The sequence below is a fragment of the Bombina bombina genome, chromosome 5 (assembly GCF_027579735.1).
Source record: "Bombina bombina isolate aBomBom1 chromosome 5, aBomBom1.pri, whole genome shotgun sequence".
NCBI classification, from domain to species: domain Eukaryota; kingdom Metazoa; phylum Chordata; class Amphibia; order Anura; family Bombinatoridae; genus Bombina; species Bombina bombina.
This window is the reverse complement of record NC_069503.1, coordinates 1,010,877,656-1,010,901,094: the sequence shown is the minus strand read 5'-3', so window position 1 is coordinate 1,010,901,094 and position 23,439 is coordinate 1,010,877,656. Positions and strand designations below refer to the sequence as shown.

General features: G+C 39.7%; 1 protein-coding gene across 2 annotated transcripts in view; it reads left to right on the top strand.

Moving 5' to 3' along the window:
* Nucleotides 1-23,439, top strand: part of NCALD (neurocalcin delta) — a 240,431-nt gene that overhangs the window by 169,986 nt on the left and 47,006 nt on the right. For both annotated transcript variants that reach the window (XM_053715258.1, XM_053715257.1), the window contains one exon: nt 21,119-21,224. In XM_053715258.1, the coding sequence (XP_053571233.1) occupies nt 21,119-21,224 (106 nt within the window). The remainder of the gene's footprint in view (nt 1-21,118; nt 21,225-23,439) is intronic.

Sequence of the window (23,439 nt, the reverse complement as noted above, 5' to 3'; positions counted from 1 at the left end):
GATATTCCTGTTAATTTGAGAGAATTTGTTTCTAATACCATTCAGAAGGCTTTGTCTGCTATACCGCCTTCTAATAAATGTAAAAGGTCTTTTAAAACTTCTCATAAAATTGATGAATTTTTAAATGACCGACAACTTTCTGATTTATCTATCTCTGATGAGGATCTATCTGGTTCAGAAGATTCTGCCTCAGATATTGACACTGACAAGTCTTCATACTTATTTAAAATGGAGTATATTCGTTCCTTACTAAAAGAGGTGTTGATTGCATTAGATATGGAGGAGACTAGTCCTCTTGATATTAAAACTAGTAAACGTTTAAATTCGGTTTTTAAACCTCATGTAGTTATTCCTGAGGTTTTTCCAGTTCCTGATGCTATTTCAGATGTGATTAGGGAATGGAATAAATTGGGTACTTCTTTTACTCCTTCTTCAAGGTTTAAGAAACTGTATCCTTTGCCGACTGATAGATTGGTGTTTTGGGAAAAGATCCCCAAAGTTGATGGGGCCATCTCTACTCTTTCTAAGCGTACTACTATTCCTATAGGCAAATAGTACTTCTTTTAAAGATCCTTTAGATAGGAAACTTGAATCTTATCTAAGGAAGGCTTATTTATGTTCAGGTCATTTTCTTAGGCCTGCTATTTCTTTGGCTGATGTTGCAGCTGCTTCAACCTTTTGGTTGGAATCCTTAGCGCAACAAGTACCAGATAATGTGTATAGCATTGTTAAGTTAATTCAACATGCTAATAATTTCATTTGTGATGCCATTTTATTATATTATCAGAATTGATGTTAGATATGTCTTTAGCTATTTTAGGTAGAAGAGCTTTATGGCTTAAAGGGACATCAAACACTAAATACATGCTAGATAGAATGATGCATTCAAAGAAAAGATTAGTCCATGACTAACATGTAGATGTATTTTTTAAAGTTTCATTAGTTGTTTAAAAAGTGACAAAATAAGTGTAAAGTTTTAGTGTCTATAAAACACTGGGAGCTGCCATGTTGTAACTTGTGTTACCTTCTCTGCTGTGGCCAATTAGGAACAGTTATACATAGGTCATTAGAGTGTGCAGCCAATGGCTGTGCTGGATTTAACAGTGTTCCGCACTTCCATTTCTAACAGGAACTGAAAAGCTAACAATTTCAGAATGGAATTACAGGCAAAGAGGACAAAATAAATAATGAAAGTATATTGCAGAGTTGTTTTACATATACAATGTATCATTTTATATTACCATCTCAAAGTGTTTAATGTCCCTTTAAATCTTGGAATGCTGACATGACTTCTAAATCAAAGTTGCTATCTCTCTCTTTCCAAGGTAATAAATTATTTGGTTCTCAGTTGGATTCAATTATTTCAACTGTCACTCGGGGGAAGGGAGCTTTTTTGCCTCAGGATAAAAAATCTAAGGGTAAATTTAAGGCTGCTAATCGTTTTCGTTCCTTTCGACAAAATAAGTAACAGAAACCTAATTTTTCCCCTAAGGGAACGGTTTCCAATTGGAAGCCTTCTTCAGTCTGGAATAAATCCAAGCCATTTAAAAGATCTAAATCAGCCCCCAAGTCCGCATGAAGGTGCGACTCTCATTCCAGCTCAGCTGGTAGGGGGCAGACTAAGATTTTTCAAAGATGTTTGGATCAATTCGGTCCAAAATCATTGGATTCAGAACATTGTCTCTCAGCGGTACAGAATAGGTTTCAAAGTAAGACCACCTGAGAGAGGTTTCTTTCTCTCACGCATTCCAGTGAACCCAGAGAAAGCTCAGGCTTTCCTTAAGTGTGTTTCAGACCTGGAGTTATCTGGGGTAATTGTGCCGGTTCCTTTTCAGGAACAGGGTCTGGGGTTTTATTCAAATCTGTTCATTGTCCCAAAGAAGGAGAATTCTTTCAGACTAGTTCTGGATCTAAAAATTTTGAATCGTTATGTAAGAATACCAACATTCAAAATGGTGACTATAAGGACTATTCTGCATTTTGTTCAGCAAGGGCATTATATGTCCACAATAGACTTACAGGATGCATATCTTCATATTCAGATTCATCCAGATCACTATCAGTTCCTGAGATTCTCTTTTCTAGACAAGCATTACCAATTTGTTGCTCTTCCTTTTGGCTTAGTGACAGCTCCAAGGAACTTTTCAAAGGTTCTCGGTGCCCTACTCTCTGTAATCAGAGAGCGGGGTATTGCGGTGTTTCCTTATTTGGACGATATCTTGGTACTAGCTCAGTCTTTACGTTCTGCAGAATCTCACACAAATCAACTAGTGTTGTTTCTTCAAAGACATGGTTGGAGGATCAATTTACCATAAAGTTCTTTGATTCCTCAGACAAGGGTAACCTTTTTAGGTTTCCAAATAGATTCAGTATCCATGACTTTGTCTCTAACAGACAAGAGACGTCTGAAATTGGTTGCAGCTTGTCGGAACCTTCAGTTTCAATCATTCCCTTCAGTAGCTATGTGCATGGAGGTTTTAGGTCTCATGACTGCAGCATCGGACGCGATCCCCTTTGCTCGTTTTCACATGAGACCTCTTCAGCTTTGTATGCTGAACCAATGGTGCAGGGATTATACAAAGATATCACAATTAATATCCTTAAATCCCAATGTTAGACTATCTCTGACTTGGTGGTTAGATCACCATTGTATAGTTCAAGGGTCCTCTTTTGTTCGTCCAACCTGGACTGTGATCACAACAGATGCGAGTCTTTCAGGTTGGGGAGCTGTCTGGGGATCTCTGACAGCACAGGGGGTTTGGAAATTTCAAGAGGCGAGATTACCAATCAATATTTTGGAACTCTGTGCGATTCTCAGAGCTCTTCAGTTTTGGCCTCTACTGAAGAGAGAACTGTTTATTTGTTTTCAGACCGACAATGTCACAACAGTGGCATATGTCAATCAGCAGGGTGGGACTCACAGTCCTCAAGCTATGAAAGAAGTTTCTCGGATACTTGCCGAATATGGCGGTCACCAGCAGCATTCAGCTATTTTCTGAACCAGATTTCTTCTTATTATGCAACACATAAGATGTGTGCAAATCCAGATAAAGTGTTGCACTTTCACAAGAAGAAATGGTGGCGGCTATATTGTTTAACTGTTATATTTTTGTAGGAGTTCTGGATGGCAGCAGTGCACACTACCTACCTCAGTTCTTCAGCAAAGAATACTGTGAAAAATAAGTAAATTTGATTCTAGGGGGGGGGGGGCGATTGATCACGGCCAGAATGGGGTCGTATACCCCTGTTTCTGCGCGAGCCTTCAGGAGGCAGGAGTTAAGAAGCAGCAGTCTTAAAACCACTGCTCCTTAACTCGTACACCACCTCTGAGGCGGCGGACATCAATCTGCCCAATTTCATATGATCGGGTTGATAGACACCCCCTGCTAGCGGCCAATTGGCCACGAATCTGTGTGGGGCATTGCACAAGCAGTTTACCATTTAGCGATGCAGGGTGGACATGATTTGCTATAGGGAATCGTGTCCACCCGGGGTATGATAAATCTACCCCTAATTGTCAACTGGAAACTTTTTTTTTTCTTTTTTATTATTATATGCTCTATCTGAATCATCAAAGAAACATTTTGGGTTTCATGTCCTGTTTTTAACATTGTGCACATACCACCAAATGAAGCAAATTTCATTTATTTTTTATAGTTTTTCAATTATTTTAATAAATTTACCCTCTTAGCTGTAATCACTTTTCTATGTGTGTGAGAATGATATAAGAGTGGGACAAGTGTATGTGTTTGTGGTATAAATTCATTGTTGCTTTCATAAATGGGGCATGCTTTCCTGTGCAGGATACAGTTAGATTTTTTTAATTTCCTCTGCGTATTGATGCTTGTGAAGGTGCGCTGAAATATTCACTTTGTACTATCCTCTTATTTTATTATAATAATTGTATTTGTACAATTGTCCTTTCACTAAATTTGGGGTGTTTTATTATCTTTGGCTACAAAACATAAAATTAAATTGCCAATTTTAAAGCAGAGCTGCCTAACATGATCTCCTTGTGCTTTTCAGCAGCTTAAACTATGCGCTAACAAATACATTTCAGTGTTCCTTTGAAATTCAGCAGAGATTCTAAAAACCATCCTGGAAAGACCTCGCAATTCCTCCAAAGAAATATCAGCAGTGCTACTTATTCATTGCAGATGAAAGATTTCCATTCTAATTTGCATCCTGAAGAGTTTTTGATCTCCTATCCACAGCTGAAAATGAGATTGATCAGTTAATTTTCATGCTGAAGATGTTGAACGTATGTGCTGATTACATTATTGAAAATAGAACTGCTTATGGAGAATGCAATTTTTAATGGGTTTTATGTAGAGAATTGATTTTTTTTTTATTTAGTGAAATATAGAAGTATTTCTTTTTAATTGTGGATTCCCAGTACACGTGTTTTTGTTTTGGTATTTTAATTCTGTTAAAATGCATAATGTCATTGAAAGATGCATTGTGCTAAGAAATATAACCTATCATTAGCCTTTTAAAAATATAATTTTCAATTTGAATACTAACAATACAGTAATGTTACCAAAGATAACTTTAACCTTGACAAAAATAAAAAATTAATTGTAAATTTTAGCCCATTACCTGAAAGTATGAATCACAAATTGTTATAATTTGAGGAATCTGCATGACTTGATGATACATAGGAAGTTAAACATTTATTAAATAAAATGAATATTTTAAAATGCAGATGCATGCATAAAAATGGATTAAATGATTTACTTTCCTAAGTTCACGGCTGCATCATTTACTGTTGGGAATATCACTCCTGGCCAGCAGGAGGAGGCAAAGAGCACCACAGCAAAGCTGTTAAGTATCACTTCCCTTCCCACAGCCCCCAGTCATTCTCTTTGCCTTTTTTATTTTATTATTTTAGAAAGCTTGCTGCGTTTTCCTAACTTTTTTGCTGCCCAAGTACAGATAGCAGGTTTACTCTGTTCTTTCCTTTTCTACAGGTCTCTGTGAGGAGAAGCTGTCCTCCTGCTGGACGGCTAGATGCAGGTAAATGCTGTGGGGTCTTCTAAGTATGGGATTATGCACTTTAAGAGATTCTGCAAAGGTTAATGGGACAAAATATATCCTAGTAGGATATTATTGATGGCAGTGTGCAGGCACTTTATGTGATAGGTTAGAGAGAGACTGGTTCCCCTGTGTTGGTAATGAAGGGGTTAACCAGCTTCATGAGGCTAGAATTTTTATTTGACTTACGATATGAGATACTCTCTGTATGTTTGAGAGAGTTGATTTCTGTACTGTTCATTTTTGATGGTGCTGGGCTTGTTTGCAGATTTCATCTGAGATTAGGTCTTTCTGCAGCATTGCAGAACAGGTGTTTGTGTCTTGACTTGGTAGCACTTATGTTATCGTTTGATGGGTCAACAGACAGTGTGAAAGTGTGTCTGACTTGAGTGTACATGTTATGGGTTTTTCAGGAGTGTATCCCCTGGGCTGAAAGACCAAATTTATTTGGGCTCCGTTTTACCTGGTAGTTAGTTTGCACGCCGGACAATGGCTCCGCCTCCTTCTTTGTTAATGAAGAAAGGAGCGGCGCCATTTCTGTGTCTCTCTCTTGTTGCGCTCACATGACTCGTGTACTTGCAAACCATAACTTGGTTAGATATTGCAGGAAAGATTGGAATAGGGTCTGTTCATATATTTATTTCTGCATATAACTAATTTTGCTTTAATTTGCTTAAGATTCCATTAATACCTTTTCTACTATTAGAAGGATTTGGAGATTTTTCTTTATCCAGTATGAGTGGAACAGGGGCCTGTTCCTATATATATTTATATTTGGGTTTCTCATGTTAAATGGTATGTCTTTATTTTTAAAGTGACAGTATTCATTTTTCAATAATTTATTTTCAAATTTATAGCAAATTTATTTTGCTAGCCTCATGTCTCTCATTATTTATTATTAGTTATTTGTAGAGTGCCAACAGATTCCGCAGCACTAAGGATTCTGCAGCACATCAGGCTGATGCTGTTTAGGCTATGCCACAGCTTTCTCCTTAAATGTCCCAAGCCTCTATGGCATCACATGCAGTGCCCTGCGGTTCCTCTCAATCTCCTGGAGGAGTGCATTTGCCTGCAGATTTTTCAGCTTAGGTTTCCTTGGCAGTATCTGCAGCTTTATCTGCTTTTCCTTTCTTACAGGGAAAAATGCAAGAGGATAATAAAAGACTCGGATAGGTTTCTGCTACACGGTTTGCTCTCTCTCCTAAGTTCTGGTGAGGAGGATTCGCCGGTAGTTTGAGGGTAAAATCTCAGATTCAGACAGTATAATTCCTTCATCTGATGCTGAAGTGGTCACCTTCAGATGTATGCTTGCACACCTTGTGTATTATTTAGGAGGTTTTAGCTACTTGGAAGACACCGATACCTCTGTCGTTGTCAACCCTTGGAAGTTTTGTAAACTTCATAAATTCTATGATATTCCTTCATATAAAGAAGTATTTCTAGATGTGCTATGCAAATTGTCACGGGATAGGAGGGTTAGGGATATATTTTCTCCTGTACTTTAAGGAATTTCCTGTCGCTGACTACATTAAAATGCACAGTGCCTTAAGTAGAAGGGAGTTTTTCTACTATCGCTCTAGAACTTCGATCCCTATAGAGGATAGCTGCTCCTTTACGGATCCATTGACAAGAAGCTGGAGGTTTGTTTAGGGTTTCTTGAAAACTTAGTTTGTGTTATCACTATATCAAGTGTGGCATCTTGTTGGTGTGATGCCTTGTCTATCTACACTTGCTGTGCTAGCCCGCGGGGTGTTGTGGCTAAAAACTTGGGCAGCTGGGAAGCCTACCTGTGGTTTAGTGCTTCTGCCTAGACTCTTGACCTCTGCAGATGCAGGTTCAAAATCCTATTTGTCAAAGACTTGTTTCAACTGTGGCAATATTTAATGTTACCTCCAAGTCCATGCTTCTGGCGTTTCTTTACAATGGTGAGACCTTGTTTGGACCTGGTATGACAGAATTGACTTCTGCCTTTACAGGTGGAAAACGGTCTTTTCTACTACCAGTCGAGAAGAGAATAGATAAAAAGAATGTATTTTTTCTCTTACTGCTGGGGCATTCCAGTCTTCATTGTAACCCGAGCAGTCTTGGTCCAGGGGAAAGCAATCTAAGCTTTCTTGCCAGGGGCTGATTTCTTCTTTCTGGAGTATCTACAGTCCAGGTATGAGAGAGATTCTTGAACTGGGTTCAGGAACCTTCTCCCTGGGAGTGATAGTTTTTATTCTCAGAGTTCCGTCCTTCAAATAGAATTCCATTCTTCTTTGGTTCTAGAGAGTCTGTTCATGTCGAACATAGACCTGGAGGATGTGTATTTTCATGTTCCCTTTCTAAGGGATCTTCTCAATTTCCTGAGATTCACCTTTCTGGAAAGGCTCTTTCAGGTCTCGGGGAGTTTCAGAGGTGTTTTGCTTGACTATATTCGATTGAGGTACCATCCTTTCTCCAAGCAATCTCTTTCAAGAGGGTCTTTTCTTTTCTCGTTCCCTTGGATGGTAAGGGAATATGGGAAGATTTTCCTTGCTACAAGGGTGTTTTCTCAGGGATATTATTAGATTCTTTATTTATGAGAATATTCTTCCAGAGGTCTACTATCGACAGAAGCAAGCTCTTGTGGTCTGGTAGATAGCTTAGCTGTCTTGCATTCAGAGGGTTGGGAGTTTGAATCCAGCTGTGGCTTTTTTTCCCTTCACTTTTCAGTGACTCAGGTATGGAGGGAATTGGTCTGATGATTTCATATTATTCCCTTTACTCGTGTTCTTTTGAGAGCTCTGCAGGTATGCATGCTCGGTCAATGGAGCAGTGACCATTCGGATCTCTCTGAGGTCAGATCTAGTCCAGTTTTAAGAGTCTCTTTTCCGTGGTGTTTTTTTCAGGAGTATCTGTCTCAGGTCGCATATTGAGACATTCCTGGGTGAGTGTGACCACAGACGCCAGCCTGCTGGGCCAGGGAGCAGTCTGGAACTCATTAAAGGTGCAAGGACTTTGGACTCATGAGCAGTCTGTACTCCATCAACATCTTAGAGTGGAGAGTGAATTTCAATGCTCTGAGAGTTTGTCCTCTAGCAGATTTATCAGGTTCCAGTCAGAAGATTTCACTTTAGTGACTCGAGGAGGAACTTGGGGTTCCTTAGCCATGAAGGAAGTGGCTCGGTTTTGTTCGGTGGGCAGTAGCTTACATTGGCTTTTTATCTGCCATCCACTTTCTAGCAGTGGACATCTGGGACGAGGGCTTCCTGAGTAGATAGAATTCTCTTCCTGGGGAATGCATTCTCCATTCGGAGACTTTCTCAAGGTTAACCCTCAAATGGGGGGGGGCTAGAGTTGGATTCATAGTGTCTTGGCAGAATGCCGAGCTTCCAAGGTACAGTTTAAGGTCAAAAGATCTGCAGACCGCCCTGATAGTTGATCTGGCAGTTCCTTGGGATTTTTGTCTTTACTGTTTGCTCTGTTTGTTCTCTTTTCATGAGTCATTGCTCGTATCAAACAGGAGGTAGCATTGGTACTTTTAATAGCTCCTGCGTGGCTTCGCAGGACCTGGTATGCTGACCTAGTGAAGATGTCATCTCTATAACCTTGGAGGCTGCCTCTGAGGAATGATCTTTTTACTCAGGGTCCATCCATTCCTTTTTCCAGATTTTGTTTCTCTGTAGCTGAGTGCTTAAAGATTGAACGCTTAGCTTTGCCTAAGCGTGGTTTTTCTGAGTTGGTCATTGAGACCATGATTCAGGCTCCCTAGCCTGTTACTAGAAAGTTTACCTAAAGGTATGGCGTAACCACCTTTTATTGGTGCAAATCTAAGGGCTGCTCTTAGAGTAGAGTTAGGATACTTGGGATTTTGTCCCTTTTCCAAGAAGTTCTGGAGAAGGATTTGTCATTCAGTTTTCTGAAGAGATTTCTGCATTATCTCCAGCGTCTGGTGGATGTGCTAGATGTGCTTTCTTTTTGTCCGGCCTGGGTTAGAATCAGGCCTGTGTTTAAGTCTCTTGTTCCTCCCTGGAGCCTTATCATTGTTCTAAGTTTTTTGCAGCAGGCTCCGTTTGGGCCTTATCATTCCATAGATATTAAGTTATCTTGGAAGGCTTTGTTTCTTTTTGTTATCTCTTATGCTCGGAGAGTTTTGGAAAACTCAGCTTTGCAGTGTGATTCGCCTTACCTTATCTTTCATGTGTGATAAGGCGGTTCTTTGTAATAAGTTGGGTTTTCCTCCTAAATAGACACATAAATCTGGAACTTGTTGTTACTTCTCTATGTCCTAATCCTTATTCTCATAAGGAACGTTTGTTGCACAATCTGGATGTTGTGCATGTTATGAAATTTTTCCTACAGCCTGTTTGTGGTTTTCTCAGGAAGACGTAGGGCAAGAAATCTCCAGATACTACTTTTTATGGTTGAGAAGTATCATTTGTTTTTGAGACTGCTGGTTAGCAGCCTCCTGAGAGAATACAGCTCATTCCACGAGGGCTGTTTCCTCTTGTTGGGCCTTCAATAATGAAATGGAAATTCTTTTGCCTCGGCTGAGGTTTCTTCTGGGAGTAAGGTTTCTTAAGCGGTGGTGCCTTCTGTTTAGGTCCTACCTGTCTCGTCCCTCCCTAATCATCTGTGTCCTCTAGCTTGGGTATTGGTTCGCAACAGTAAATTATGCAGCTGTGGACTCGCCATATCTTAGGAAAGAAAACAAAATTTATGCTTACCTAATAAATGTATTTATTTATTTCTGGATATGGTGAGTCCACGGCCCTGCCTTTTATTTCAAGACAGTTTTTTTTTTTACTACACCTCAGGCACCTCTATACCTTTGTGTTACTTCTTTTTTCTCCATTTCCCTTCGGTCGAATGACTGGGAGTTGTGGGAAGGGAAGTGATACTTAACAGCTTTGTTGTTCTTTGCCTCCTCCTGCTGGCCAGGAGTGATATTCCCAACAGTAAATGATGCAGGCATGGACTCACCATATCCGGAAAGAAAGCAATTTATCAAGTAAGCATACATTTTCTTTTTATAGAGTGATGTAAATCAGATAGGCAATAAGTAGAGATTAGATATTTTTTTTTCCCAATTAACCAACAGCCCTACGTATATTGTATTATTGTGTATTTTTATTGTATTACCTTTAAAGATAAATGCAGTTTACATTGATTCTCTGGCAATTATCTGACCTGCTTGTAACATTTTGACGATAACAAATTCCAGGTTTAAATGTTTAACTTTCTTCATGTAACATAATAATAAGAAAAAAAAGCAATTTACAGTGAATAAGCTAACTAATAAGGTAAACAAATGTAAACCTTTAGGACACTGACTAAAGTCCATTTATAAGGCAGTCACCGGATCATCATTATTATTATTCTTTATTTTTTATATATTGGTCAATTCCTTAGTGAAGAAATTAATATACAGTATGTTGTGACTATTTTATTTCCAGTGGTGAATGTATTTGTACGAAAAATATTTTCTAGCATTTAAAGTGATGGCAAATCCTAGCATTTGTGCAACAAATAATGGGGACTTTCATTCATGAAGTATAAAATACTGCCTACGACGTATGCACAAGCGGTATGTAAATAGTTTCAGTGAGAAACCCAAAGTTTGTGAAACAGTAAACATTTTTTTTTAAATATGATCGCATTTGACGGCGAAACAGTGGCATGAAATATACCAAAATGGGCCTAGGTCGATACCTTGGGTTGTCTACTAAAATCAATATATGGTTTTGATAGGTAAATAAAAAAATAAAAAACAACAAGGCTCTATTTCTGATAACATGGAGTGATAGCAAAAATGCTAAAAAAAAATTCTGGTCTTTTGGGCAAGATTTTCTCTGAACTTCCCAGTTCTTAAAGGGTTAAAATCACTTCTGTTTTCAAATGTGCTTTGTTCTCTTGATATCCATTGTTGAAAATGAATACACACATATCCTACACTAGTGGGAGCTAGTTGGTGATTGGTGCCAGCATATATTTGCCACTTGTGATTGGCTAACTAGATGTGATCAGCTAGATCCCAGTAGTGCAATGCTGTTATTTATGAAAATGATAACAAGAGAATGAAGCATGTTTGATAAAAGTTGTTTAAAGGGACAGTCTAGTCCAGGGGGAGCCGAAGGTTGCTGACCCCTGGTCTAGTCCAAAATAAACTTTCATGATTCAGATAGGGCATGTAATTTTAAACAATTTTCCAATTTACTTTTATCACCAAATTTGCTTTGTTCTGTTGGTATTCTTAGTTGAAAGCTTAACCTAGGAGGTTCATATGCTAATTTCTTAGACCTTGAAGGCCACCTCTTTTCAGAATGCATTTTAGCAGTTTTTCACCACTAGAGGGTGTTAGTTCATGTTTTTCATATAGATAAAACTGTGCTCATGCACGTGAAGTTATCTGGGAGCAGGCACTGATTGGCTAAACTGCAAGTCTGTCAAAAGAACTGAAACAAAGGGTCAGTTTGCAGAGGCTTAGATACAAGATAATCATAGAGGTTAAAAGTATATTAATATAACTGTTGGTTATGCAAAACTGGGGAATGGGTAATAAAGGGATTATCTATCTTTTTAAAACAATAAAAATTCTGGTGTAGACTGTCCCTTTAAATTGTATGTTCTATTCATCTGAATTGACATTCACTTTAAGTATTGTTAGAATCCCCCCTTACCCTCCAAACTCCCCTTACCCTCCCAAACAGCTCTTTAATCGCCCCCCCCCCTAACTAGTACCGCCATCATAGGTACTGGCAGCTGTCTGCCAGTACCTATAAAACATTGTTTTTAAAATATATATATATATTTTTATTATTTTTTTTAATTATTTTCTGTATTGTAGTGGCCCCCCAAACCCCCTTTTCTGTAGTGCAGCTGCCCCATTCCTCCCTGTCCCTTTTTTTATTTTTTTGTAGTGTAGGGTCCTCTCACTCCCTACCCTCTCCGCTGCTTGGCCGCCATGTAACAGTCTGTAATGATCAGGCATCTGCCCTCATATGGACCCGGAGCACTGATCTCGCTCCAGTTCTATATATACTGTATATGGCAGAGGCCTGGAGCTTTAGGAACTCCAGCTCTCGGCTGTAACTTAACAGCCAAGACTGCTGGATCTTCCTGAAGCTCAGATGTATATATAAGTCTTGCGGTACGATGAGCAATGGTACCACAAGACTTCAGATTGAGGTTAAATATTTTTTATTTTTGGCTCCGTTTATTACTGTCTAGAAAACCCTCACAATACTAATTGTTGGGCAATATAGTCAACAAAGAGTTAAATTAACTTTTCGTATATTTAAAGTGACAGTCTACACCTTAGTCATCTTAAAGTCTTATCTTAGATTAAGCTGCAAATAGCCTTGGAGCATGCAGCAGTAAGAGTAAAAAAGTTATTTTAAAATGAATATTGTTTCTGGCCACTTTGAAATGGCTGCCAAGCTCCTACAATCTTGGCTGCATTTAAGGCTTTACAGGTCACAAAAGACTCATTAATTGGATTTAACAGACTGTCAATGCTATTGAGCAGAGTGCATAGATGCAGCCAGTTTGTGATGTCATCAGTGGGCGGAGCTTGGCAGCCATAGAAACCATAAACCAGAAACAATATTCATTTCTCCAACATAGGTGTGTCCGGTCCACGGCGTCATCCTTACTTGTGGGATATTCTCTTCCCCAACAGGAAATGGCAAAGAGCCCAGCAAAGCTGGTCACATGATCCCTCCTAGGCTCCGCCTACCCCAGTCATTCTCTTTGCCGTTGTACAGGCAACATCTCCACGGAGATGGCTTAGAGTTTTTTAGTGTTTAACTGTAGTTTTTCATTATTCAATCAAGAGTTTGTTATTTTCAAATAGTGCTGGTACGTACTATTTACTCAGAAACAGAAAAGAGATGAAGAATTCTGTTTGTATGAGGAAAATGATTTTAGCAACCGTAACTAAAATCCATGGCTGTTCCACACAGGACTGTTGAGAGCATTAACTTCAGTTGGGGGAACAGTTTGCAGTCCTTTGCTGCTTGAGGTATGACACATTCTAACAAGACGATGTAATGCTGGAAGCTGTCATTTTCCCTATGGGATCCGGTAAGCCATGTTTATTACGATTGTAAATAAGGGCTTCACAAGGGCTTATTTAGACTGTAGACATTTTTTGGGCTAAATCGATTGATATTAACACTTATTTAGCCTTGAGGAATCATTTATTCTGGGTATTTTGATATAATAATATCGGCAGGCACTGTTTTAGACACCTTATTCTTTAGGGGCTTTCCCAAAGCATAGGCAGAGTCTCATTTTCGCGCCGGTGTTGCGCACTTGTTTTTTGAGAGGCATGGCATGCAGTCGCATGTGAGAGGAGCTCTGATACTTATAAAAGACTTCTGAAGGCATCATTTGGTATCGTATTCCCCTTGGGTTTGGTTGGGTCTCAGCAAAGCAGATACCAGGGACTGTAAAGGGGTTAAAGCTTAAAACGGCTCCGGTTCCGTTATTTTAAGGGTTAAAGCTTCCAAAATTGGTGTGCAATATTTTCAAGGCTTTAAGACACTGTGGTGAAAGTTTGGTGAATTTTGAACAATTCCTTCATGTTTTTTCGCAATTGCAGTAATAAAGTGTGTTCAGTTTAAAATTTAAAGTGACAGTAACGGTTTTATTTCAAAACGTTTTTTGTACTTTCTTATCAAGTTTATGCCTGTTTAACATGTCTGAACTACCAGATAGACTGTGTTCTGAATGTGGGGAAGCCAGAATTCCTATTCATTTAAATAAATGTGATTTATGTGATAATGACAATGATGCCCAAGATGATTCCTCAAGTGAGGGGAGTAAGCATGGTACTGCATCATTCCCTCCTTCGTCTACACGAGTCTTGCCCACTCAGGAGGCCCCTAGTACATCTAGCGCGCCAATACTCCTTACTATGCAACAATTAACGGCTGTAATGGATAATTCTGTCAAAAACATTTTAGCCAAAATGAACCCTTGTCAGCGTAAGCGTGGATGCTCTGTTTTAGTTACTGAAGAGCATGACGACGCTGATATTAATATCTCTGAAGGGCCCCTAACCCAATCTGAGGGGGCCAGGGAGGTTTTGTCTGAGGGAGAAATTACTGATTTAGGGAACATTTCTCAGCAGGCTGAATCTGATGTGATTACTTTTAAATTTAAATTGGAACATCTCCGCATTTTGCTTAAGGAGGTATTATCCACTCTGGATGATTGTGAAAATTTGGTCATCCCAGAGAAACTATGTAAAATGGACAAGTTCCTAGAGGTGCCGGGGCTCCCAGAAGCTTTTCCTATACCCAAGCGGGTGGCGGACATTGTTAATAAAGAATGGGAAAGGCCCGGTATTCCTTTCGTCCCTCCCCCCATATTTAAAAAATTGTTTCCTATGGTCGACCCCAGTAAGGACTTATGGCAGTCAGTCCCCAAGGTCGAGGGAGCGGTTTCTACTTTAAACAAACGCACCACTATTCCCATAGAGGATAGTTGTGCTTTCAAAGATCCTATGGATAAAAAATTAGAAGGTTTGCTTAAAAAGATGTTTGTTCAGCAGGGTTACCTTCTACAACCCATTTCATGCATTGTCCCTGTCACTACAGCCGCATATTTCTGGTTTGATGAACTGATTAAGGTGCTCGATAGTGACTCTCCTCCTTATGAGGAGATTATGGACAGAGTCAATGCTCTCAAATTGGCTAATTCTTTCACTCTAGACGCCTCTTTGCAATTGGCTAAGTTAGCGGCTAAGAATTCTGGGTTTGCTATTGTGGCGCGCAGAGCGCTTTGGTTGAAATCTTGGTCGGCTGATGCGTCTTCCAAGAACAAGCTACTAAACATCCCTTTCAAGGGGAAAACGCTGTTTGGTCCTGACTTGAAAGAGATTATCTCTGATATCACTGGGGGTAAGGGCCATGCCCTTCCTCAGGATCGGCCTTTCAAGGCAAAAAATAGACCTAATTTTCGTCCCTTTCGTAAAAACGGACCAGCCCAAGGTGCTACGTCCTCTAAGCAAGAGGGTAATACTTCTCAGGCCAAGCCAGCTTGGAGACCAATGCAAGGCTGGAACAAGGGAAAGCAGGCAAAGAAACCTGCCACTGCTACCAAGACAGCATGAAATATCGGCCCCCGATCCGGGACCGGATCTGGTGGGGGGCAGACTCTCTCTCTTCGCTCAGGCTTGGGCAAGAGATGTTCTGGATCCTTGGGCGCTAGAAATAGTCTCCCAGGGTTATCTTCTGGAATTCAAGGGACTTCCCCCAAGGGGAAGGTTCCACAGGTCTCAGTTGTCTTCAGACCACATAAAAAGACAGGCGTTCTTACATTGTGTAGAAGACCTGTTAAAAATGGGAGTGATTCATCCTGTTCCATTGAGAGAACAAGGGATGGGGTTCTACTCCAATCTGTTCATAGTTCCCAAAAAAGAGGGAACATTCAGACCAATCCTAGATCTCAAGATCTTAAACAAATTTCTCAAGGTCCCATCTTTCAAGATGGAAACCATTCGAACTATCCTTCCTTCCATCCAGGAAGGTCAATTCATGACCACGGTGGATTTAAAGGATGCGTATCTACATATTCCTATCCACAAGGAACATCATCGGTTCCTAAGGTTTGCATTCCTGGACAAACATTACCAGTTCGTGGCGCTTCCTTTCGGATTAGCCACTGCTCCAAGGATTTTCACAAAGGTACTAGGGTCCCTTCTAGCTGTGCTAAGACCAAGGGGCATTGCAGTAGTACCTTACCTGGACGACATTCTGATTCAAGCGTCGTCCCTCCCTCGAGCAAAGGCTCACACGGACATCGTCCTGGCCTTTCTCAGATCGCACGGCTGGAAAGTGAACGTGGAAAAGAGTTCTCTATCCCCGTCAACAAGGGTTCCCTTCTTGGGAACAATTATAGACTCCTCAGAAATGAGGATTTTTCTAACAGAGGCCAGAAAGACAAAGCTTCTGGACTCTTGTCGAATACTTCATTCCGTTCCTCTTCCTTCCGTAGCTCAGTGCATGGAAGTGATCGGGTTGATGGTAGCGGCAATGGACATAGTTCCTTTTGCGCGCATTCATCTAAGACCATTACAACTGTGCATGCTCAGTCAGTGGAATGGGGACTATACAGACTTGTCTCCAAAGATACAAGTAAATCAGAGGACCAGAGACTCACTCCGTTGGTGGCTGTCCCTGGACAACCTGTCACGAGGGATGACATTCCACAGACCAGAGTGGGTCATTGTCACGACCGACGCCAGTCTGATGGGCTGGGGCGCGGTCTGGGGATCCCTGAAAGCTCAGGGTCTTTGGTCTCGGGAAGAATCTCTTCTACCGATAAATATTCTGGAACTGAGAGCGATATTCAATGCTCTCAAGGCTTGGCCTCAGCTAGCGAGGACCAAGTTCATACGGTTTCAATCAGACAACATGACGACTGTTGCGTACATCAACCATCAGGGGGGAACAAGGAGTTCCCTAGCGATGGAAGAAGTGACCAAGATTATTCTATGGGCGGAGTCTCACTCCTGCCACCTGTCTGCTATCCACATCCCGGGAGTGGAAAATTGGGAAGCGGATTTTCTGAGTCGTCAGACATTGCATCCGGGGGAGTGGGAACTCCATCCGGAAATCTTTGCCCAAGTCACTCAACTTTGGGGCATTCCAGACATGGATCTGATGGCCTCTCGTCAGAACTTCAAAGTTCCTTGCTACGGGTCCAGATCCAGGGATCCCAAGGCGGCTCTAGTGGATGCACTAGTAGCACCTTGGACCTTCAAACTAGCTTATGTGTTCCCGCCGTTTCCTCTCATCCCCAGGCTGGTAGCCAGGATCAATCAGGAGAGGGCGTCGGTGATCTTGATAGCTCCTGCGTGGCCACGCAGGACTTGGTATGCAGATCTGGTGAATATGTCATCGGCTCCACCTTGGAAGCTACCTTTGAGACGAGACCTTCTTGTTCAGGGTCCGTTCGAACATCCGAATCTGGTTTCACTCCAGCTGACTGCTTGGAGATTGAACGCTTGATTTTATCGAAGCGAGGTTTCTCAGATTCTGTTATCGATACTCTTGTTCAGGCCAGAAAGCCTGTAACTAGAAAGATTTACCACAAAATTTGGAAAAAATATATCTGTTGGTGTGAATCTAAAGGATTCCCTTGGGACAAGGTTAAGATTCCTAGGATTCTATCCTTCCTTCAAGAAGGATTGGAAAAAGGATTATCGGCAAGTTCCCTGAAGGGACAGATTTCTGCCTTGTCGGTGTTACTTCACAAAAAACTGGCAGCTGTGCCAGATGTTCAAGCCTTTGTTCAGGCTCTGGTTAGAATCAAGCCTGTTTACAAACCTTTGACTCCTCCTTGGAGTCTCAATTTAGTTCTTTCAGTTCTTCAGGGGGTTCCGTTTGAACCCTTACATTCCGTTGATATTAAGTTATTATCTTGGAAAGTTTTGTTTTTAGTTGCAATTTCTTCTGCTAGAAGAGTTTCAGAATTATCTGCTCTGCAGTGTTCTCCTCCTTATCTGGTGTTCCATGCAGATAAGGTGGTTTTACGTACTAAACCTGGTTTTCTTCCAAAAGTTGTTTCTAACAAAAACATTAACCAGGAGATTATCGTACCTTCTCTGTGTCCGAAACCAGTTTCAAAGAAGGAACGCTTGTTGCACAATTTGGATGTTGTTCGCGCTCTAAAATTCTATTTAGATGCTACAAAGGATTTTAGACAAACATCTTCCCTGTTTGTTGTTTATTCAGGTAAAAGGAGAGGTCAAAAAGCAACTTCTACCTCTCTCTCTTTTTGGATTAAAAGCATCATCAGATTGGCTTACGAGACTGCCGGACGGCAGCCTCCCGAAAGAATCACGGCTCATTCCACTAGGGCTGTGGCTTCCACATGGGCCTTCAAGAACGAGGCTTCTGTTGATCAGATATGTAGGGCAGCGACTTGGTCTTCACTGCACACTTTTACCAAATTTTACAAGTTTGATACTTTTGCTTCTTCTGAGGCTATTTTTGGGAGAAAGGTTTTGCAAGCCGTGGTGCCTTCCATTTAGGTGACCTGATTTGCTCCCTCCCTTCATCCGTGTCCTAAAGCTTTGGTATTGGTTCCCACAAGTAAGGATGACGCCGTGGACCGGACACACCTATGTTGGAGAAAACAGAATTTATGTTTACCTGATAAATTTCTTTCTCCAACGGTGTGTCCGGTCCACGGCCCGCCCTGGTTTTTTAATCAGGTCTGATAATTTATTTTCTTTAACTACAGTCACCACGGTACCATATGGTTTCTCCTATGCTATTATTCCTCCTTAACGTCGGTCGAATGACTGGGGTAGGCGGAGCCTAGGAGGGATCATGTGACCAGCTTTGCTGGGCTCTTTGCCATTTCCTGTTGGGGAAGAGAATATCCCACAAGTAAGGATGACGCCGTGGACCGGACACACCGTTGGAGAAAGAAATTTATCAGGTAAACATAAATTCTGTTTTTAAAATAACTTTTTTACTGTTACTGCTGCATGATATAGAAATGGGTGCAGGAGGATATTTGCAGCTTAATCTAAAGTAAGACTTTAAGATGACTAAGGTGTAGACTGTCCCTTTAAATCAGATGATTTCAATTACATGGATAATAAAAAAAAAAAAAAAAAAGTTTTGTTTCAGTAGTTCAGTTTATTCTGTTAAAGGGACATTCCAGCCATCATTGGAATCCACATGGATGCATTTCAGTTTCAATAGAAACATTGTTGTAATATACATGTATTAGCAAAAATGCTTCTAATAAAAACTGTTTCAAAAGTGTATTTAAGTATGCACCGTGCACCAGCATTTTAAACACAGCACTTTCTCAGAGAGCCTAATGTGCTTGTACCATCTGGTAATGACTCAATGTGTTAATTGCTGACATGATACAAGCCCCATTGGCGCTCTGAGCAGCCGCAGTATTTAAAATGCTGGTGCACTGAGAATATCTAGCTATGCTTCACATGCACGTGCAGAGACAAATGTTAACACTAAAACAGTGATAACTTTTACTACAAGCATGTTTGCCAATATGTTTCTATATAAAGATGTAATTCATCTGTGCATTTATATTTTGACTGGAATGTCTCTAACTTATTCTAGGGTCAGTTACAATCCTTTAACTTTCTTTTTTAATCTAATTTTTCTACAAAATTCATAATATGTTTTTCTAAATTTATAATCCACAACTCTGTTATTTCACTCTTTGAGTAACCCTTGGCAGGGGTTAAATACACAATGCTGCGCACCTAGTGTGCTCTTCTTCCGCTCAAAAAGGGGATACATCAGTAAGCCAATCAAGGGCAGCATACGTGCATATGTGCCAGTACGCCTGAAGCAGGTAGCCAGTTTTGCCACTTTAGCAATGGGTTTACCCATTAGTAGGGGTTAAATATATCATATAAATAGTCACACAACACAATTATTTTTTTCTCTAGAATGTCACTTTAAGGCAGGTAGTTTGAAGGTTACAAAAAGATCTTATCTAATTACATAGTTGGTAAATACAACATATACTGGGTTAGAGAACTATAAATAGCAGCTATGTTTAGTGTGAACTAACACCTGAAACAATTTGGTTTATTACTCAAACATACGTTTTCAAAGGGACTGCAGTATATATATTTCCTGTAAGATGGCTACATTTTGCTTGGAGGAAGGGCTATAAATTTATATATAAAAGATTCAGAAATATATACACCATACTGTTGAGCACTGTTAGAAATGTAAGACGGGCTGTCTTGTTATAGATGATGAAGTAAATAAGCAAATTGGTTAGACAGCTTATATATCTTACATACTTACTGTAGGTAGAAAACAATTTTTTTTTCCGTCTTGTGAGTTAAGTCTTCGTTGTGGCTATATAGCTTCATGATACTTGGAGTAGGTAGAAGATGAGGTGTTTGGGACGTCTAGCCTTCCCCTATATCAGGGATGGTTAACCTTGGCACCCCAGATGTTTTGAAACTACATTTTTTGCAGTCTAGTTGAGCATTGTGGGAAATGTAGTCCCGAAACATAAGGGGTGTCAAGGTTAACCATTACTGCCCTATAATGCCAAAGCAGCAAATAAAAAACTTAACTTTTATTCAGATCAGTGACATAAAATTCAATCTCATTGCACCTCAGTGCAACATGGTAGGGTCACTCAGCTGATGCGTTTTGGTTTTCGCCGTACTCTTAATTGCCCTATATGCACTACATTTACTGTTTTTAGCTTCAATGCCATTGGTAGGTTGCATGCATATAATACAGACAATCTGTTGCATATATAAGTTTCAGTTAGGACAGCATGCACATAGTGTATGCCATATATTTATCTCTTTAATCGTATAATAATATGGCAGCCAATTCATGGCATACTCCGTCAAGGAGAACGTAGCTGTGAACAATAGCTTTTTATATAAAATGGAGAAACTGATATGTAAATAAATGTCCTGTTTAAGTTGTGGTTACAGCAATCAACAAAAAATATCTCTGAGGAACCTACCGTAAGTACAACATTTGAAATATACAGATCCGTCTCCTTTGACAGCATTTTCCTTTGACTATTAATAGGCTGTCTAGCTTTTAGTCAGATTGAGACATTTTATTTTTTGTGTGGAAAAAATGTTTCACTTTCATAAACCTGGCCCATAAATCCTAATAATAAAAATACAGTTGTAGATTTAACATTGTTAGTGAAGTAATTATTTTGCAAAGGCCAAGACTGATGGAAAATATCATATTTAATGTACATTCCAATTACTTTTGATTTTTCATATTGATTTGCTGAATTTCCCTTGTGAGTCGTGTTGCTATTTTGAGAGATTGCAGCTGTCACTTGTGAATTATTCTGGTCTTTTATGTGGTAGCCTTGTATCTTTAGAAAAAATAGTGAAAATATTTGTACAAAAATAGTACGTGTTTTTTTTCCCCCTAGAGGCTTTCATTTTTCATTCCTTACTGTAGTTAGTTTTACAGAAATAGTGAGTGCTGAAAGGGTTAACCAGAGCAGATTTAAACATAGCATTGAGAAAAATGAATGGTATCTCACTGAACTCTGACTAAATCTGTGTGTAATTCAAGCAATGTTTGATCCTAACAATGCATTTTTTCCTCTCACCACGTAGGCAATCTACAAGATGGTGTCTTCAGTAATGAAAATGCCTGAGGATGAATCAACACCAGAGAAAAGAACAGAGAAAATCTTCCGGCAAATGGATACCAACCGAGATGGTATGTGTGAACCAGAAACAGTTTACAGGATCTAATAGCTTTAAAGGCGCTATGTACTTGAAGCAATTTTTATTGTGTATATGAAAGAGTAATATTTTAAGGGACATCGTAGTGTAAAATGTCATTTAAGCACTACTGATCCTGAACAATTATGTAAAGGGGTTAAACACATAGTTAAAAAAATGTGGGAGCCACAGAGAACAGCTAATCCTGAGCATATATGGTTGCTAAGCCCATAAGCAGGGGTAGTTATATGACCTGACATGCAGGGTCAGTAGTGCTAAACCACACTGTCCCTTTAAACATGGAAAATAATGTATCTGAAAAAGTTAAAGGGACATAAATATCCAATTTTTATAGATGCATATTTGTCAGAACACAGATTGAGAATTTTCTAAATTATCATATATAAATATCTAAATGTATTACCTTATAATAATAAAAACAGTCATCCAGTCAAACAATCCCTGAATTCAGTTTTTTTTTTTCCCTCCACGCCCAGATCCTTTCAGCAGTAACTTCCTGTGAGGCCTTTGCAGCGTATTTGTGCACGTGCACATTTATCAGACCTGTACACATAGAGATCTCTGCTGTTTAGCCCATACAGCAGATACATTTATTCATTTATAAAGTTCACGTATTACCCAGGGGACTGTCAAATAATTCTACACATTAGCATTCAGCAAATGAGAACATTTCCACCTTTTATTTATATGTAAGGGGCCATCTGCACACTTATAGCCATATTTTATTCACTTCACAGTTGTTTGTAGACAAAAACAATACTTCACTCTTGCCCACACAAAGGATTGTCTTCACCCTTCCCGCCATATTTGATCAACGTCACTGTGGTTTGCAGGCATAAATGTACCTTCTACATCGTTGCCTACAAAAACAGCTGTGAAGTAAATGAAATGTGGCTGTAAGTGTGCAGAGTGCAGACAATCCTTTGCGTAGGCACATGGGAAGGATCATTTATCCTAAACAGTGGCGGCTTCAGAGCTGCTTTGTAAAACAAAACAAAATACAATGCCCCACTCGGAGAAGACGCTTACTAAAAGCTAGACTACAAGCATTATAAGCGGCAGACACAGATTGCCTCTAATAAATACAAGGATGAAGCTTGCTGGTTGCCTAGGAAACGTTTCTCTGCTCAGTTCATGTAGCTGCTGACATAAGCAATGGCAGTTTTTTTTTTTTTAATTTTCTTTTGTTTTTTTTTGTACCAACCAAGATTTTTCCAACATTATTCAGCTACATATTTAAAGTAATGCTACATACATGCTTAAATGTGTTCTATACGTGATGAAGCGCTTTTCAAAATAAATGTAATTACATTAATATTTGTAAAGTCATTGACTGGCAAACGGTCTACTAGATATTGTGCTGGATCCTGATCATTTGGAGAAAACCAAAAATGCTTCTTAAAGGGACATAAAACAAATTGGGATAGAGACAAAATATAATATGTACTTTAATAACTTTACCTGCAAATTTATACTGGAATGCCTCGAATACAACCCTTTCTTTTCAGTTTTTGAATTGTACAGCTATAACTCCCCCCCATAAACAATGGCAGTTGTTTGTTTTTTTATGGGTTTTTTTTTTTTTTGTACCATCAAGATTTTTCCAACTTAAATATTCAGCTACATATTTAAAATAATGCTACATAAATTCTTAAATATGTTCTAAAAGTGATGAAGCGCTCTTCAAAATGTAATTACATTAAAATTGTACAGTCATTGACAGGTAAACGGTCTACTAGATATTGTGCTGGATCCTGATTATTTGTATAAACCAAAAATGCTTCTTAAAGGGACATTAAACAAATTGGGATAGAGACAAAATATAATATGTACTTTAATTACTTTACCTGCAAATTTATACTGGAATGCCTCGCCTATAACCCTTTCTTTTCAGTTTATGAATTTTACAGCTATAACCCCCCCCCCACACACACACACACACACACACACACACACACACACACACACACACAGACACACAGACACACACACACAGACACACACACAGACACACACAGACACACACACACACACACACAGACACACACACACACACACAGACACACACACACACACAGAGACACACAGACACACAGACACACAGACACACACACACACACACAGACACACAGACACACACACACAGACGCACACACACAGACGCACACACACAGACACACACACACACA